The 18272-nt window shown below is 41.2% G+C and overlaps 1 protein-coding gene across 2 annotated transcripts in view; it reads right to left on the bottom strand.

Moving 5' to 3' along the window:
* The window catches only part of PCYT1A (phosphate cytidylyltransferase 1A, choline), a 61758-nt gene that overhangs the window by 5822 nt on the left and 37664 nt on the right, over window positions 1-18272 (bottom strand). For both annotated transcript variants that reach the window (XM_006156790.3, XM_006156789.3), the window contains exons 3-7: window positions 12339-12438; window positions 6320-6436; window positions 5420-5571; window positions 2144-2222; window positions 1114-1256 (exon numbers count right to left, since the gene is read on the bottom strand). In XM_006156790.3, coding sequence (XP_006156852.1) covers window positions 1114-1256; window positions 2144-2222; window positions 5420-5571; window positions 6320-6436; window positions 12339-12438 — 591 coding nt within the window. The remainder of the gene's footprint in view (window positions 1-1113; window positions 1257-2143; window positions 2223-5419; window positions 5572-6319; window positions 6437-12338; window positions 12439-18272) is intronic.

Here is an 18272-nt window from a genome sequence, read left to right as displayed (position 1 = left end):
AGGTCCATTTGCTTATTTACAAAATGAAGATAATATTCTTTAGTGCACCAACTTTCCTAAAAATAAGGGGAAAATGGGATCAACCTCCTTAGTGGTGGTGAGGAGGATGATTAATCAAATGAAAAGTATCTGTATAATTTTCAGATCATAAAGAGAAAAGGTACTATGTTTAGGGTTCTTAAACACCTGAATCTTATGGGAAAATACATAAAAATTCTGTAGTAGGTAAATTAACAACACTTATGGTTTCTTTAAATAGATAAATTATATTTAGATGAAAATATTTCACCTATTCTTATATAATAATTCACAGAGCTGGGAGCAGGTGAGGGAGCATGGTGAACTGGTTATGTAGAAGACATGGTTAGAAGCTTTCTTCTTCCTTGTTTTTTTTTTTTTTTTTGGAGAGGTTTTTGCTATAGGGCACATGTGCTCACCAGAAAGAGAGAGACAGGGAGACAGAAAGAGAGAAATCACCCCCAGGGGGGCTGGCCACACCACAACCCCTTCTCTATTTTCCTCTCGGGATCCTGGGCACACACGCACACATGCACACACGCCTGGCATGAGTTTAAGCCACTGGGTCTGGGACTCAAACCATAGTCAACTACATGGGAGTCCAGCGACATAACCATAACGCCAACTGCTGGTCCCAGAAACTTTCTTCTTTCTAAATCAACTTTACTGAGGTATAACTGATACACAAAATATATAGTTTTTAAAAATTTGCCAGAGGGCATGTATGCTCACCAAACAGAGCCAGTAAAAGAGGAAGGAGAGAGCACCCACCCCCTCAATGCTGCACAGTCTTGGCATAATCCCTTCTTCATTTCTTTCTCCTTTCAGTATTTCGAGCACACATGCCTGGCATGTTTTTCAGGCCCACAGCCAGGATTCAAACTCCATACTCAGTTGTATGAGATCGGTCTGCCTCAACCAAGTCTGTTTTATTCTTTGTGTAAGGAGTTTAGCATGGTGTTACCCTTAAGAGGCATTCATTGAGCTTTTAGGAGTAATTATCACAGAGACTGAAAGGCAAGTTCAGCTAGACGGAGTGGGGAAGCAATATGTGTCCTGCAGAACCACGGGATTCTGGATGAAGCTGGAACTTACGTTGATAAAGCTGACATTGAGCTCCTTTGCTGTGTAGCCCCTCTGTAGGTTCCGTCTTGCATACACATCATAGTCCCGGACAATGCGAGTGATGATGTCCGATGTGGAGATTCCTTCTGTCCTCTGTGTTGGAGCAAACATGCCTAACTCAAGAACACATACAGACAAACACTGTGAAGTTCTGGTTAGCTCGGACAGCAGAATTAGAGGGACACTGGAAGTAACATTCTTTTCTTTTCCTCAAAAAGCAGAAGCTGATATTATAAAGGGATGGGGCCGGCAGGTGTGCAGTGTTTGGGGTACTGGACTCTCACATGGCCTACCATGGTTCAAGTCCTGGACCTGGTGGCTTGCTTTCTCACTTTATCTCTCTCTCTCGTCAAATTAAAAAATAATAAATAAATAAAGATAAATAAAATAATTATTAAAAAAAAGTGATGACTACAGATACTGACATGCAGAAAGAGGACTGACTGAATGGTTACGAAAGGAATTATTACTAGCACTAATATTAAGAATAATATGGGACTAGGGAACCAGCAGTTAGCATAATGTCTATGTCGCTGGACTCCCACGTAGTCGACCGCGGTTCGCGTCCCGGACCCAGTGGCTTAAAACTCACGCCAGGCGCGTGTGCGTGCGTGCCCAAGATCCCGAGAGGAGAATGGAGGAGAAGGGATTGCAGCGTGACCATCCCCCCTGGGGGGTGATTTCTCGCTTTCTGTCTCTATGTCTCTCTCTGTCTGTCTGGCGAGCGCACGTGCCCTATAGTGGGGGGAAAAAAAAAAGAATATGGGACTACATAAGGGTTTTCTGAAATTGAGAGAGAGATAAAAGCTAGATGTTTAGACCAAGAACTGATGGAATTCAGTGATATGATCACTTTTACCTCTTGTTCAAAGTGTGCACTGAAGAGGATGCCGAATTTCTCAGTGTACAAATGTTCCCCTATGAGACGGTGATAAGGCTGAATCTCCGTAGCTGCCCCCGAGACCCCATAAAGCAAGGGCACACACACTGACATACTCACCTGCTTCCTTGATGTGTTTATAAACGTCATCGCTCCCAGCAGAGGAGTACGGAATATCATCGTGGGCTACAAAGTCAATCTGAAAACAAGGAAACATCACTGAAAACCCAGGATCACTGCCATTTAGAAAGACTCGGTAATTACTCTTAGTCCCAGGAAAAGGACAATAAGCAGAGGCCAGGCCTCGAACGGACCCCCCCCCCATATTTCTCTGTGCTTTGCTCTTAATTCCCACAATGCATTCACAAGCCACCCTGCCTAGTTATTTATAGGTGATAAATAGGAAGTCAGCCAGCTTCTTGTCTATTTCTCCTGATCTGCTGGAAGTGCTATCCCACTGTGTGTACCAGTCGCCATGCTGTGGTCGGTAGCCCAGAGGATTTGCTGCTGAGTTAGTTAGCGGACAGAGCCTAGGAAAGAAGGAAATCTCCCTGTTCTCCTGGGTCTGTAAGGGTTGGTCAAATAAGTTACTAAAAGATATAAAGAGAGGTCACTTCTTTGTTAACTGGTTTCTCTCTAAATCCACAGGAAATGGAGACAATATATTAATGGCAACCAAGAGCCCCATTATTGGAATAGATACATCTATGCTAGTGAGAAATAAATAACCCAAAGCCATGAAAGACCTCAGGTCTCAGGGGCTATCATTTCACTACTGTCAATCAAAATACTTTGCAAGAGTGCGAAGAGATTGATGGCACTGGGATCAATAACCTTTTTTGTTTGTTTGTTGTACTTGTATTTCCATTCCATCACTGTACATCTTTACAGTTTACAAGTTTGCCCCAGCATGAACATGGTATATAATGGTCCAGTCAAACACATCACCATGTGCATTATCATCAACAGGTAACTTCACTTTTGTGTATATTTCATGTTTTTTTCCCCCCAATACTCTTGCTCCCACCTCCTACTACCCACCGTTACACACCCCTTTCTAAACTGTCTCTGGTATCTACAGTTGGCCCCCCTGCTATTATACCTTCCGATCTTTCAGTTTCTGCTACAGAGTGCAGACATTCAAGATATATTAAGTGGGGACATACAATGCCTGTCTTTTTACTTTGCTTAGCATATTATATCTTTCCTATTTGTCCACTTTCTATCAAATGTCTCGTTTTTCATGACTGAGTAGTACTCCACAGAGTACATGTGCCACATGTTTTTAATCCGCTCATCTGTTTTTAGACATTTGGGTTGACTCCATGTCCTAGCAACTGTGAATAATGCTGTAATAAACATGGATGCACAAGTGTTTGTCCCACTGAGTGTATTCTTACCTTCTGGGTAGATACCTAAGAGTGGAATTACTGGGTCATGCAGTAGTTCTATCTGTCAATTTCCATATTGTTCTCCACACGGGATTGTACTAATTTACATTCCCACCAACAGTGTAGGAGAGTTCCTTTTTCACTGTAACCTCACCAACACTTATTCTTTATTATTTTTTTAAACGTAGCCATTCTAACTGGGTTTAAGTGGTATCTCATTGTGATTTTGATACTTATTTCCCTTATGATAAGAGATGTGGAACATTTTTTCATACGCCTTTTGACAATTCATATGTCTTCCTTAGGGAGTTATCTGTTTAGTTCATTTGCTCATCTCTCAATCTGATTAATCCAACCAATAATCTTTTTTAAAATAAGTAAATCTCATTTACTTATTCCTTACTGAATAGGCCAAGGCCTTCTGCTAATATAATTACCTACACTACTCCGCCCAGAAGCCACTGTAGTGTGAGCACGTTCATCAGGACTGTGCATGGACTCAGCTCACATCTCTATCACCCACGAACGACTTGGCAGAGAGCCATGGGCAGCAGATTACAGAACGGAGTGGGGAAGGCAGTGAGGCTTGTGGTTGAGTGAGGCTTGTGGTTGAGTACACACCTCGAAGAAGCAGACGAGGGAAGATGGAAGTACCTGTAACCTCATACTTCTGCCTGGGCCTGCCTGGTGGTGTTGATGAAAATAATCTTGCTTATCCCCTTTGCTGCTGCTGGCTGCTAAATGTTGATAGAGAAAAGCTAGAGAACGATGAAATGTCTGTCCTAATTCTAAATGGTTATAACAAATGTCCCCTAGTTGCAAGCCTCTCTAAGTGTTGCTTTAGAAGTACTTTGGCAAGCTTTGGCTTCTCCTGACTCACTGGACAATCTCCTCACCACATTCTGCACATTTCTGTAGAAGACTGAAAATATCCATGTTGGTTCCTCAGGCTTTAGGTCTCCAAACTGTTATGATAAATTCTTTTCAACTTTTAAACTCCTATTTTGTAGGAAACTTATTGTTTTAATGTGGAAGAATTAAGAAGAGGTAAGGGGTTTTATGATAACATCTCATTAAATAAAAGTGAAAAAAATCCTTGATTTCAGATCCCACCTAATTTCCTGCCTAAAATCAAAGCCTAGAAATTAAATTTAAGTCAATACAAGAGAAATAGATGTTGTTTCCTGGAATGTGGACTTCTTGAGAGCATGTCTGTGGCTATGGATACTTTAAAGAGGGTGATATGCTGTAAGGGTGAACTTACCCATATCACTTAAGAGTCCTTTTCCTGAGACCAACAGATGGCATAATGGCTATGTCACTGGATTCCCATGTAGTCGACTGCAGTTCAAGTCCCAGGTCCGGTGGCTTAAACTCATGCCAGGCACGTGTGTGTGCGTGCCCAAGATCCCAAGAGGAGAATGGAGGAGAAGGGATTGCACTGTGGCCAACCTCCCTGGGGGGTGATTTCTTGCTTTCTGTCTCTCTGTTTCTCTTTGTCTTTCTGGTGAGTGCACGAGCCCTGTAGCAAAAACACTCTCAAAAAAAACCGAGCCCTTGGGAAAAAAACCCTCAAAAAAAAAAAAAAAAAAAAAAAAAAAAGAGTCCTTTTCCCAGCCCTGTTAATTCTATAGCCTGGAGCAAGTTATTTGGTCTTTCTGGGCCTTGTTCTTCATATGTAAAGTAGAAATAGTAAAGATGCCATGGGATTGTCATGAGGAGCAAAAGCGACAGAATGGATGTGAAAGTGCTTATCCACTCTCAAATCCCACATAAATGTCAGGAATGACAACTATTATTAGTAAAATTACTGTCATTCTCCTTTATGAAATTTACATAGGTGGTAGAAATACTGGGTCTTCAGGAAAGTCATGATGCGTTTTTACATAGAAACACATAGAAAAACATCACAACTTTCCCAACAACCTAATAAAATAGGGCTAGTGGAAAATGAGCGTTGGGGGGACTCTGGAAGAATGAATGGGACTGGTGGCCAGGTTCTTACCCGGTGTTCTGCCAGGAACTCAGGTGTCAGGGTCCAGGGGGCGTTCCTCACCACCTCATCCACGTAGCGGCAGTGCTGCACTGCATCATAGCGCTCGTTTTCATTCATCACCGTGAAGCCTTTGAAGTTGTGCGTTAGCTCGTCACTGCAGACTGAGTTCACCACATCACAAAATTGTAAGTCAGGGTTCCCTCTGCATGACCACTTCTCAGTCACCAACCTCTCCTCTCGTATCCAGCTTCCCAGGACTGCAAACGTCCACCCCACCTGGACAAGAACCTTCTAGATGTAGCTCAGTTCGGTAACAATGCTTTTCCTAATCCAAGGGACACCTTCAGTGAGCAGCACTCACTAAATATTGGGTCGCCAGAAAAGCCAAGACACATTTTTACATAGAAAAACAGAAAAAATATCACTTTTCAAATGATCCCACAGAACGTTTACACTTTGGAGAAGGGAAGGTGCAACCGAGGACTAAGATCTTTGCCTTTGAAATGAAACTGCTGTGAACTTCTGTACCATTAATTTACTTTATTTTATTTTACTTTTTTTATAAGATTAGACTGGACTTTTGAACTGTTTCAAAATGTTACACTAAAATCTAGAGTAAATGCTGCTATAAAGTAGACAATAGGGGTCAGTGTTGCTCCTACGATCGCAGAAACTGCTGACAATGCGAGATAACACTGGAGATTCCGGGCCAATGAGGTGGGAGTTCCTCTCTCCAGGTTTAGGTGCTGGGACCTGTACCTTTCTAGTTTTAGAGAGAATATACTATACCCCTTGTTTAAAAGCTGAAAATAAAGGCCAATGAACTCAGGTTATAAAGATAGGAGAGAGAAAAAAGACAACTATAATCTCTTTCTGGGCAGCACCCAAAGTCATCCGATGTTTTCTTACCTCCCACAATGAGGTATGTGTTAGGGAAAAGGTTCTTTGCTTGCATCAGAGCCCGGGCATGACCAGAGTGAAATAAGTCAAATATCCCATCTGCATAAACTCTCACAGGCCGCTCACCTGAATCAAAGAAAAAGTTTATCACAAAAATAAGTTTATTCGATACCTCAAATGTGACAAATGGCAACGGCAGTATGTGATTATTCATGCCTGCACACCCTCCCTCAGGGTGTCCTCCTGAGGGTATTCACCTTCATTGGGATAGTGGGTTGGAGTTGTGAGAAACATATTGGGTTGTCGGGAAAGTCTTGACATATTTTTCTATGTGTTTTCTCTAGGCAAAAATAAATAAATAAATAAATAAATAAATAAATAAATAAATAAATATCCAGAAAAATATTTGCATAGAAAAAATGCATAGAAAAGTGCATCATGACTTTCCAACAATACAGTATTTCAGACTTTCTTGATAGCAACCCTACTAACTCTCTTTGTTAGCCTGGTTGTATGAAACTTCCTGGGTACACAAAGAAAAGCATGACTGCTTTTTATTAAGTTATTATAGAAGTGAAATGGAAGTAGGCATGATATATGTCCTGAACTCCAAAGTCCTCACCTTCAGTTTATAATTCTTTGGCCATGTTTAAACAGAATATGGTCAAACTCTACTCTGGCTACTTGAGTTCTCGTTTTTGAGGCTGCCTTGATTACATGCTCTGGGATAACAGGATTCTTTAGAGAGTTTCTCTTGTGTAGTGAGCATAATACTATATTTTCTCAGTAGAGGATGACATACTTAGTATTTGAGAATCAAATAAAAACATTTTAGAACTTTTCGTTATAGGTTTTCCTCCTCTCTCCATTAGTGAGAATAATAGAGAGCTGATTATCAACTTATTTTTAGTGGTAGTAACCTGTGAAAGAGAAGCCAGGAAATGGTCTCCTGAGGTACAAGACTAATTCCAAAGCTGTATAAACACACTGAAAATGAAATTGACATAATGGCTCATCATACTTCATATGATAAATCTAGGAAGTCCAAGTAACTTATCCCCACCATGTGAATAAAGGAGGAGCTATTTCACTGCAGCAGCAGAAAATAACAGTAGAACCATCTACACCTGGGAAAGAAGAGCCAGCGCCACATCAGATACAGCGCACTGCGAGTGGGGGTAAGGTATGTCTCTCCTGTCGTAGGGGCAGTGAATCCATAAGGAGGAAACTGGTTCGCAAGAGGTTATAAACTTTCCTTTTCAAATAGTATTACCCATAAACAAGTAGCTTTTTTTTGGAGGGGGGGGAAGAGGTTTTGGCTACAGAGCATGTGCGCTCACCAGAAAGAGACAGGGAGACAGAAAGTGAGAAATCACCCCCTGGGGGGATAGCCACACAGCAATCCCTTCTCCATTCTTCTCTTGGGATCTTGAGCACACACGCACACGCACCCGGCATGAGTTTAAGCCACCGGGTCCAGGACTTGAACCATAGTCGACTACATGGGAGTCCAGCAACTCAGCCATTACACCAACTGCTGGTCCTAACAAAGAGCTTTTAAACTGATAAATTAAACATCCCTAACAGGAATATTAGCAACCTTTAAAGTATTTTATCTATTAAGAGACAAATGATAAATGTTTATATTCTTTGGTCCAGCTATTCCAATTATAGGAATTTGTCTTACAGATATATTTGTAATGATGTATGTTGTCCACTGCAGCATCATCTATAACAGCAAAAGTTTAGACACTACGCAAATCTCAATGGAGGACTGATACACCACTGAAAGGTGGGTGGATATATAAACTATTGGGTCATCAGAAAAGTCATGATATATTTTTCTATGCAAAAATGCATTGTGACTTTTCCAACAACCCAATATTTCCTTAGATATAAGAAACTGGAAATACTGGTTGCTTATAAAAGGGATACCAGGGAACCAGCAGTTAGCATAATGGCTATGTCACTGGACTCCCACGTAGTCGACCGCTGTTCACTTCCCAGACCCGGTGGCTTAAACTCACGCCGGGTGCATGTGTGTGCGTGCCCAAGATCCCGAGAGGAGAATGGAGGAGAAGGGGTTGCGGCGTGACCATCCCCCCCGGGGGGTGATTTCTCACTTTCTGTCTCTCTGTCTGTCTGGCGAGCGCATGCACCCTATAGCAAAAACCTCTCCAAAAAAAAAAAAAAGGAATACCACATAGCTATAAGATAGGGATTGAGAGAAGGCATTTCACTTTATGCCCTTTTAGTATTTTATGGTTGTTAAATCAAGGGAATGTATTAATTTTATAATATGGGAAATAAAATTTTAAAATAAGAAATATATACCAATAAAAAAAATTGACAAGTAATATAAGGGATTTAATAGTTAGCAAGGGAGACTAGCAGGTAGCATGGTGATTAAGGCACTGGACTCCCACATGACTGACCGCAGTTTGAGTCCTGGTTGGCTTGCTTTCTCGCTTTTCCCCCACCTCTGTCTCTCTCTGGTGAGCACATGTGCCCTACAGCAAACTTAATAATAATAATAAATTCAATAAATATCTATTTTTAAAGGTCAGCAAGGTTATAACCCAAGTTCACCAGCTTCCTTCCTCTGTGACTTTATTTAATCTCCTAAAGCCTCAGTTTTCTTGTTTATAAGACAAAGCAAAATAAACCAAAATCTGAATAGTATAATTCCTCTTCTCTATCCTAGAAACCATCACCATGAAGTAACTAATGTACTTCCATTTTTCCTAAGCAAGTCCAGAGAGGCTATGGCCTTACTTTGATTTGAGAAGACAAGACTAGACTATAAAAATGAAGACTACTCTGTTGTAGTTTCTTCGCTGCTAGACAACATACAGCAAGGGCAAGATAACAAGGGGACTGAGCTCAGGAAACGTCTGGCTGCTGGAGTAGCACTGAAGGCTGTTGACCGAGTGGCCAGCGCAGGTAGTCATCCCATACTAGACAGAGCATCACTGAACCTTTTCTCGTGCCAACCCCGGACATGCCCTTACCCTCTTCAGTATTTCCTCAGCCTCCAACACCTCGATCCCCTACGACTTAATCCTCAGTCTTAGGCAAGCACAGGCAGGTGTATTACCAAATGGCCAGAAGAGACCACTGTTGAACCAGTCTGGGAGGAAAGCAAGTGTTAGCCATCCTTTTGCTAAGTGGCTACTGGCAAGGAGAACCACACTCCTTGATTTTTATCTGTTGTCTGTCTGTCTGTCTTCATGCGCTCTCTCTCTCTATATATATATATGTATGTGTATCTGTATGTATACGTGCATTTAATTGCCAGAGGGCAGAGCAGAGAGACAGATGGGGAGAAATTACCAGCTGAAAATAGTGATGTCTCAGTCTCCTCTCCTCCATTTCTCCATCCTGTCAAGATTTTGGGCACCTACTCACACATGCCCCTCATATTTTGAAGCCCCCATGGCTGGGATCTGAACTGCCATCTGCCACGTGGAACCTGACTCCCTTCACCACTAAGCTACAGAGCAGGCCTTCAACAGATATTAAGAATAACCCCTTTTCCCTCCGAAAATTGTCCTGATTAGGGCTATAAATTAAATGGCTGCACTACTGCTGGTGAAGTAACCCGGCGTCCTTTGGGCAGAACCACCTGGGTTTCAAATTGTTTCTTTTGATATATTCCTCTAAATATCTATCACTGAAACATACCAGATTTTCACCGGCTTTCAAACTCTTCCTCTCTCTCTCTCTGAGTAAAATATATTGCTGGTTTTGCTCTATTTTCTCTTTTCCAAAAAATTCCCAGAACCAACTGCATCATTTCTCAAGTCATTATTTGTGTTTTTCTCTGGGTAGAGAATTTTCTCCTAGATTCTATGAACTTCCTCTTAAATTCCCTTAATATCTCTAGTGAAAACTGGGTAGGAGGGGATGCCCCTAATATCCACTAACTACAGCATGAACAGATTCTTTATTGGTGTATTCCCTGTCCTGTACTGTCGTGAATAAAGTCAGCTACTCAGCTAGTTAACACAGAACGGAACAGACAAAATGAGGTGTAAGGGAAAAAACAGGGATCAAATTAGACCGGCAAACTCCACAGGCTAATTTGCAACCGCAGATTCCACCTAATGTGTAATCATTTTGCCAAAGGCTTTCTTTTGTTTTTAACTAATTCTACAAAGCGTAGCATCCCTCCAAGGTGAAAAGAACAGGAGAATGAAAAGACTTCAGTTTTAGCTCCAATTCTATCACTAACATAATCTGTTTTATTGTAGGGGACACGTCTTAGTTTCTGTGAACCTTAACTTCCTCATTACACAATAAAGAGACTACAAGGTACATGATTCCAAAAATGAGTTATTTATAAAACTCTTAGTCTAAATTTTTTAAAAATTAGATTTTTAGAAACAATGATTAGTTAAAGCTTCAAAATTTAGAGACAGTATATATATATATATCTTCAGCTTTTATGTACCACAAATGACCAGTGGATAAATTAGCAAGAAGCTGGGACGAGGTGGCCGCTGTGACCAGGTCTGAGGCACGCAGTTCTGAATGTGCGCCGTCACACGGTGCGTAACCGTCCTTGCCCTCAACAGGTCCACTATCACATCTGAATCTGAACCTTGAACGGTCTGCTGGCGTGTCGAAATCTGACCTGCCACCATTACGCCCTCTTCTATACAGCCTCTGGTTTTTCTTGTCATTCTACCCTTCCCCCTTTGGCCTGTCATCTATTACTCAGATCAGGTGTGTTGAACTCACAAATCACTTCATGAATCAGAAGGGCTGTGATCAACACAAGCTATGTTAAACCGCTTGGAAAGCATTCTCTGGAACTAGCGTCTTTTTTTTTTTTTTTTTTTAAGGACCTAAAATCTGTAACAATTGGGATCCCTGACCTGATAATGTTCAAGGTCATTTATAGTCCTATTACGCTATTCTCCAGTTAAAACCTGGAGCACACATCAACACAATCAAGTAACCACGGGTTAGCCAGATCCCACATGACTAACTAGATGCCTTCAGTCCTGGACACAGTGGCTGGAAAAACACGCCACACTTATGGGACGCCCACAAAGCAGAAGGTAGAAAACATGGAGGAAAAGGGACTGTGGCATGACCACCCCCTGGGATGGATGCATTCTCAGCATGCACCCTTAGCAAATAGAGAGAGGAGGGAGGGAGAAAAGTAAAGAGGGAAGGGAAAAAAAGAAGAAAGGAAGTTAGGAAGGGCACAAAGATGTTGTATTTACTGGAAATATATAGGCCTCTTAGCCTCTGGTGTTTGCTTCGGTCTAAGTCTAGTCCTACATTTATAGAGAAAGCAAATACTTAACTATAATAATCAGAAAAACTGAAAAATGGTTTAAAAAGAGAGAGAGAGAATTAGAACATTTACAGAGAAGTACAAACAGCTGCCTATACAACGTTGTACTCATAACACCTGCTCATGGAAGTTTCTACTTATAGTAATCCCTAAAACCAACTGCCCCAAACAGGAAATGTATACGGAATACACATTGACAATTTACATGATCAAAACCTGTGAATTAATGATGCAAATTACACATATAAATAAAGAATACAGACTTGGAAAATCATAAAGCAAATCTTTTTTAAAAATGTAAAGCTACAGTTTCAGTAGATAAAAATCACATGATAAGCACCACCCAGCTTGGGGTAATTTTGTTCTCTATCAGTTAGAAGCATTATAGCCAACTGATAGAACATAGTTAAGGTTGTAGGAAAAATTCTGAAGGCTATGAAAATGTGACAGCCTGACATATTATTTGGAACTTATAAAAATGGACAAGATCAAAATCCAGCTCAGGATTACATTTCATCTTATGTTTCTGCTCCACGGTATCTCTCAGCCGTGATGACAGCCCAGGAACAAGAACATCAAGGCAGGTGTGAGGAGCCCCTCCCCATACTAGCCTTTATAAGAAAATTGAAGGAAGTGCACAGTGACAACGTGTGTATTTAATAAAACAACGGAATGCTAAAAACGATAGTAAAATGATGAAATAAGCAGGTATTTACTTACAAGGAGTTCCTCTGCTGGCTTCTTCCATGGTTACCCTGACATAGGGCTTACTAAAGTCAACTTCAATTTCATCAGAAAAAGGAGCTGGCTGACGCAATCCCTTAAGAGGAAAGTGAAGGAAAGAAAGTTAAAATTCAATGGTACAATATTGAAATACTCAAAATGGCACTGTAAAGAACAACTGGGGGCCATATGGTGATACAGCGGTAAAAGTTCATGGCTCTGCAAGGCTATCCCACACCAGAAGGTTCCTGGTTCAAATCTGGAGACTTCCTTGAGTATACTACCAGGCATATACTTGCCAATTATCTAGGGTTGGCTGCAGGCCAAAGGTGGAAAAAATAATTAAACTTAAAACAAAGAACAGTCAATATGATATAACTAAAATTCATCCTAAAACTGTATAATATGAAAAAGAGGAACCAGCAGTTTGCATAATGGCTATGTCGCTGGACTCCCATGTAGTCGAGCGCGGTTCAAGTCCTGGACCCAGGGGATTAAACTCATGCCAGGCACGTGTGCGTATGTGGCCCAATATCCCCACAGGCAAATGGAGGAGAAGGGATTGCGGTATGGCCATCCCCCCTGGGGAGTGATTTCTCACTGTCTCTGTCTTTCTGGCGAGTGCATGCGCCCTATAGCAAAAACCTCTAAAAAAAAAAAAATATGAAAAAGAAAAAGGCCCATCCAGTAGCATAATGGTTAAGGGAGTTAGCTCACATATAGCCCCATCCAGTAGCACAATGGTTAAGGGAGTTAGCTCACATATAGCCAACTGTGCAATTGGGTGCCAGACCTGGTGTCTTGAAAACCATGTTAGGCACGTGTGTGAGTACCCAAAATCTTGAAAGAAGGAAGAGATGGAGGAGAAAGGACTGCAGTGTGGCCATCCCCCATGGGGGTTACTTTCTTACTCTTTCTCTCTCTCTCCCCCGTCTCTCTTTGGCAAGTGCATGTGCCCTCTAGCAAATTAAAAAGAAGAAGAAAAAAGATACACCAAAATGACAAATGAAAGTAATTTTTTTTTAGAGAGAGAGATTTTTGCCATAGGGTGCATGCACTTGCAGGACAGAGACAGAGAGACACAAAGCAAGAAGTTACCTACCAAGAAGAATGGCCAAGCTGCAATCCCTTCTCCTCCATTCTCCTCTTGGGATCTTGGGCACGCATGTACATGCGCCTGGCATTTTAAGCCACTGGGTCTGGGACTTGAACCATGGTTAACTATGTGGGAGTTAACCATTATGTAACCATTACGCCATCTGCTGGTCCCAGAAGTTGTAATCTTTTACAGAAAGGTAAATCATGACATGAAAAATAAATGTCTTGCTGGTGATCACAGGGTAAAATTGAGCAACATGGCTGGAAACCTAAGCACAGTCTCAGCTATGTGGATCCAGAATGATGGCCAAATACCCAACCATGTGTCACGGACAAAACTCAGTTTCTAAGTGGACTATCACACCACTTCATCTAAGGGACTGAGAAGGCACACAATTCCTGGGTGGTCTGTTAAGTATAATTATCACTTCATAATGCTCTACAGTGTAAATACAATCTAATGCTTAGAACAGCCCTGCAAGGCAACAGAATGGAGGAATGGAGAAGGGACTACAGAATGACCACACTTACTGGGAGGGTGCTTTTGTCCTGTTTTCCTCACCCTCCACCCTCTGAACCCCCGAGGTGAGTGTACTGATGCCCTCTGACAATTAAAATAAAGGTGCTTTTTCTGCATCTATTGAAACAATCATATTTTGACTCTTTTTCTTTATTTTATTAACCACAGTGTATTATATTAATTGATCTTTAGACATTAAATCAATCTAGGATTCCTAAGCAAAACTCCTGGTAGCCAAATTGTATAAATTGTTTTTACATTTTCTTGAATTCAATTTGCTAATATATTGTTAAAGATTTTTGCATCTAAATTTATTAGGGAATTTGAACTATAGTTTTCCTGTGATGGTTTTGTTTGCCTTTGATATCTGGCTTCATAAAATGGGTTTGGAAATGTTCTCTTCTCTTTTCTTAGAATGTTTGATAGAATTCAGTGGTAAGGCCATCTGGGCCTGAACCTGTCTTTGTGGGAAAATTTTTGACTACTTTGATTTTTTTTTCTTTTTTCTTTTTTTGGAGAGGTTTTTGCTATAGGGTGCGTGCGCTCGCCAGACAGACAGAGAGACAGAGAGATAGAAAGTGAGAAAGCACCCACCAGGGGAGATGGTCATGCCACAATCCCTTCTCCTCCATTCTCCTCTCAAAATCTTAGGCATGCATGCATATGTGCCCGGCCTGAGTTTTAGCCACCGGGTCTGGGACTCAACCTGTGGTCAACTACGTGGGAGTCTAGCGACACAGCCATTACGCTAATTGTTGGTCCCACTAATTTGATTTTTAAACTTGATATAGGGCTATCAAGATTTTTTTTCTAGAGAATTATTTTATTAACTTTATTTATTAATTTATTTTAATTTTACCAGAGAGGAACAGAGTAAGAGAGAGAGAGAGAAAGCAAAAAACCAAGCCACCATGTCTGGGACTCGAACTGTGATCAACCATGTGGGAGTTCAGTGCCCTTAACCACCACACCACCTGCCAGCCCCAAGATTTTTTGTTTTATAAAGAGAGATTTTTGCTACAGGGTGTGTGCACTCACTAGAGAGAAATATCAAAAAGACAGGTGGTGAAGGTCAGCTCTGTAGGCTAGTGGTTAAGGGAGCCAGATCCCACATGGCCAACCATGGTTCAGGTCTCAACCCCGGCAGCTTGAAAAAACACACCAGGTGGGTATGCATGCATGCCCAAAATCCTGAAGGAAGGAGGGATGGACGAGAAAGGACTGCAGCTTGACGGTGTCCCTTTGGGGATCCTTTCTTCCCACTTTACCCTTCCTGCCCTCTCTCTCTGGTAAGTGTACATACCTTCTGGCAATAAAAAAGATCAACAAAAATAAATAAAAGACAGTTGTTGGCATTATGCTCATAAAAGTAAACGGTAGAGATGACAAAATTAAATCCTTAAGAAAAAAATATTAAAAACTAATAGTTGGGATCAGCAGTTAGCGTAATGCCTATGTAGCTGGACTCCCATGTAGTTGACTGCGGTTCGAGTCCCAGACCCGGCAGCTTAAACTCACACCAGGCGCATGTGTGTGTGTGCCCAAGATCCCAAGAGGAGAATGGAGTAGAAGGGATTGCGGCATGGCCATCCCCCCTGGGGGGGTGATTTCTCGCTTTCTGTCTCTCTGTCTCTTTCTGTCTTTCTGGCGGGTGCATGCGCCCTATAGCAAAACCTCTCAAAAAAACAAACAAACAAACAAAAAAAACTAATAGCTAAGGAAAAAATTCTGAGAATTCATATTAGAGGATTGGAGGAACGAGACAACATCAGAGAGGCCATCTGGACAGAGGTGTATCACAGAGAGCAGGGAATAATTTCAAAGGAGATTACCTACAATTATAGGTAAATCAAAAACTATAATAAATATTATAAAAAGAAAGGGGATTATCATTATTGTTAAACATTCCAGGAAGATCAAAGAAAATGAGAACCAAGAAAGTTTTTGAAGTCAGGGATTCAAATAACTATTAGTGACCTTCTAGAATATTTTACTAAATGTTAGAACACGTTGTCTTTTTTGTTGTTGTAAGTTTTCTATAGGACACATGTGCTTGCTGAAGAGAGACAGAAAGAGAAAGGGAAAGTAAGAAAACGCACCCCAGGGGAGATGGTCATGCTGCAGTTCCTTGTCTTTCTGGTGGGTGCACACACCTCCACTCTCCCCTTGGAACTTTAGGCACACATGCACACGTGCCCAGTGTGTTTCTCAAGCTGCTGGGTCTAGAACTTGAACCATGTACTCAGCCATGTAAGATCTAGCCACCTTAACTTCAGCAACACCTGCTGGCCCAGAACAGCATTGCCTTTAAGAAAACCAGAAGATGGGGCCAGCAGGTGGCATGGTAGTTAAAGTGGTTAGACACCCACATGGCTGACTGCAGTTCAAGTCTTGGACCTGGCAGCTTGCTTTCTCACTTTCCTTCTCTTGCTCTCTCTAGTCCCCTTCAAAAAAATAAAATAAAATAATGACAATGAATAAAATTAAATAATCCTTAAAAAAAAAAAAAGAAAAAAAAGAAAACCAGAAGATTATGCCAGTGGGTGGCATGGTAGTCAAGGCAGTGGATTCCACATGGTTCAAATCCTAGACCTGGTGGCTTGAAATATACACCAAGTATATGTGCATACGTGCCCCAAATCTGGAGAGAATGGAAGAGAAGGGACTGCAACATGGTCATCCCTCTGGAGGTACTTTCTCACTTTCTCTCTCTCTCTCTTTCTCTTCCCCACCCCTGTCTCTGGCAAGTACATGCACGCTATAGCAAATTTTTTAAAAAATAAAAAGAAGGAACCAGCAGATGGCATAATGGTTACCTCGCTGGACTCCCACAGTCAGCCTCAGTTTGAGTCCCATACCCGGCGACTTAAAACTCACACTCGGCACATGAGCGTGCGTGCCCCTCTCCCCTGGGGGGGTGATTTCTCACTTTCTGTCTCTCTGTCTTTCCAGAGAGCATACATGCCCTATATTAAAAATCTCTCTAAAAAACAAAAAGTTAAAGAGAAAAAGAAAACCAGAAGTCAAGGAGATATATTAATTATAATCCCTCATCAGAGATGTATGACCATAAAGGGAATGAAGAAAACAGAAAGGTACCTAGAAAGGACAGAAAAATCAAGTGGCAGTGTTTTTAAAGTTGAGATCTGTACATGTATAAGACAGAGAAAAGGAGCTAAAGCAATTAAAAATATCACAGATGGAAACACAGGTAGTTTATAAAGCAAGAGACTACAAGAATAGTAGAAAATGACCTCAAAGAGATCAGGGGATGGTATTAGCCCCAGAAATAAAGATTACATATTTCTAAAAGCAGAAGAAAGGAACGGTAATAAAAGTACAACGTTGTATGAAAAGGAAGGACGATATGGAAACTTCTATCTGACACCCACGTTTTCCCAAGTAAACAAGGAAATGGAGTTACCTGTGAAAAACAGGGAGATTGGAAATATTTGGAATAACCGTTATGGAAAATATATTAGAGCATCAGCAAAAGATGAATGAAACTACTGAGCACTACACGGTACTCAGCGCAGATCACGCTAGAAATTTTAATCTTTAAAAAGCCAAGTTAACAAGTTCAGCTAAACAAAGAATTAACAGGTCTTGGGTTAGGGTTTGGTGAATGGAAGGAAGGCAGAAGAAAGAAAGGAAGTGAAGAATTAAGGAGACAGAGATTTAGACATTTTTCCAAAGATACATAATAAGTCTTCAAAAAGTTCATGGAATTGCATATTATTAAAAAAAAACTGCATGGATTTCAAAAAAACTTGTACTTTAATTTAATTTTTCTTAAGCTTTTTGAAGCCTTGGATACAAATGGCCAGTAAGTACTTAAAAGGATGCTTGGCATTCATCATCAGCAAAATATAAATAAAAATCACAATGAGTCACACTTCATACCTACTAGGGTGGCTAGAAGCAAAAAGTCAGTAACAACCTTGGCAATCTGTAGAGAGATCAGAACCCCCATTCACTGTTACTATGAACGGAAAGTGATAACACAACTTTGGAAAACAGTTCCTCAAAATGTTGATTACTTTCCTGGGGAATCCTAGTGCTAAACCGCTATAGATAACCTGCTTCTGGGTCAGGATTTCACAAGTAACAGGACCTCCCTAGCTGTGAACTATTGAGAGCCAGCCCTCAACACAGGATTTGCTTTTGTTTTAAACAGAAAAGAAAAATTGGAGGCAGGGGGTGGGGGGAGCAGATGGCACAACGTTCAGGTGGCTGGATCCCACATGGTTGACTGTGCTGTTCAAGTTCCAGACTGGCAGCTTGAAAACCACACCGGGGGGTGGGGTGGGGGG

Source organism: Tupaia chinensis, unplaced genomic scaffold (genome assembly GCF_000334495.1).
Source record: "Tupaia chinensis unplaced genomic scaffold, TupChi_1.0 Scaffold000515_1, whole genome shotgun sequence".
NCBI lineage: Eukaryota > Metazoa > Chordata > Mammalia > Scandentia > Tupaiidae > Tupaia > Tupaia belangeri.
Note: the sequence above shows the minus strand (reverse complement) of the source record. Positions and strands in the feature narration are given on the sequence as shown.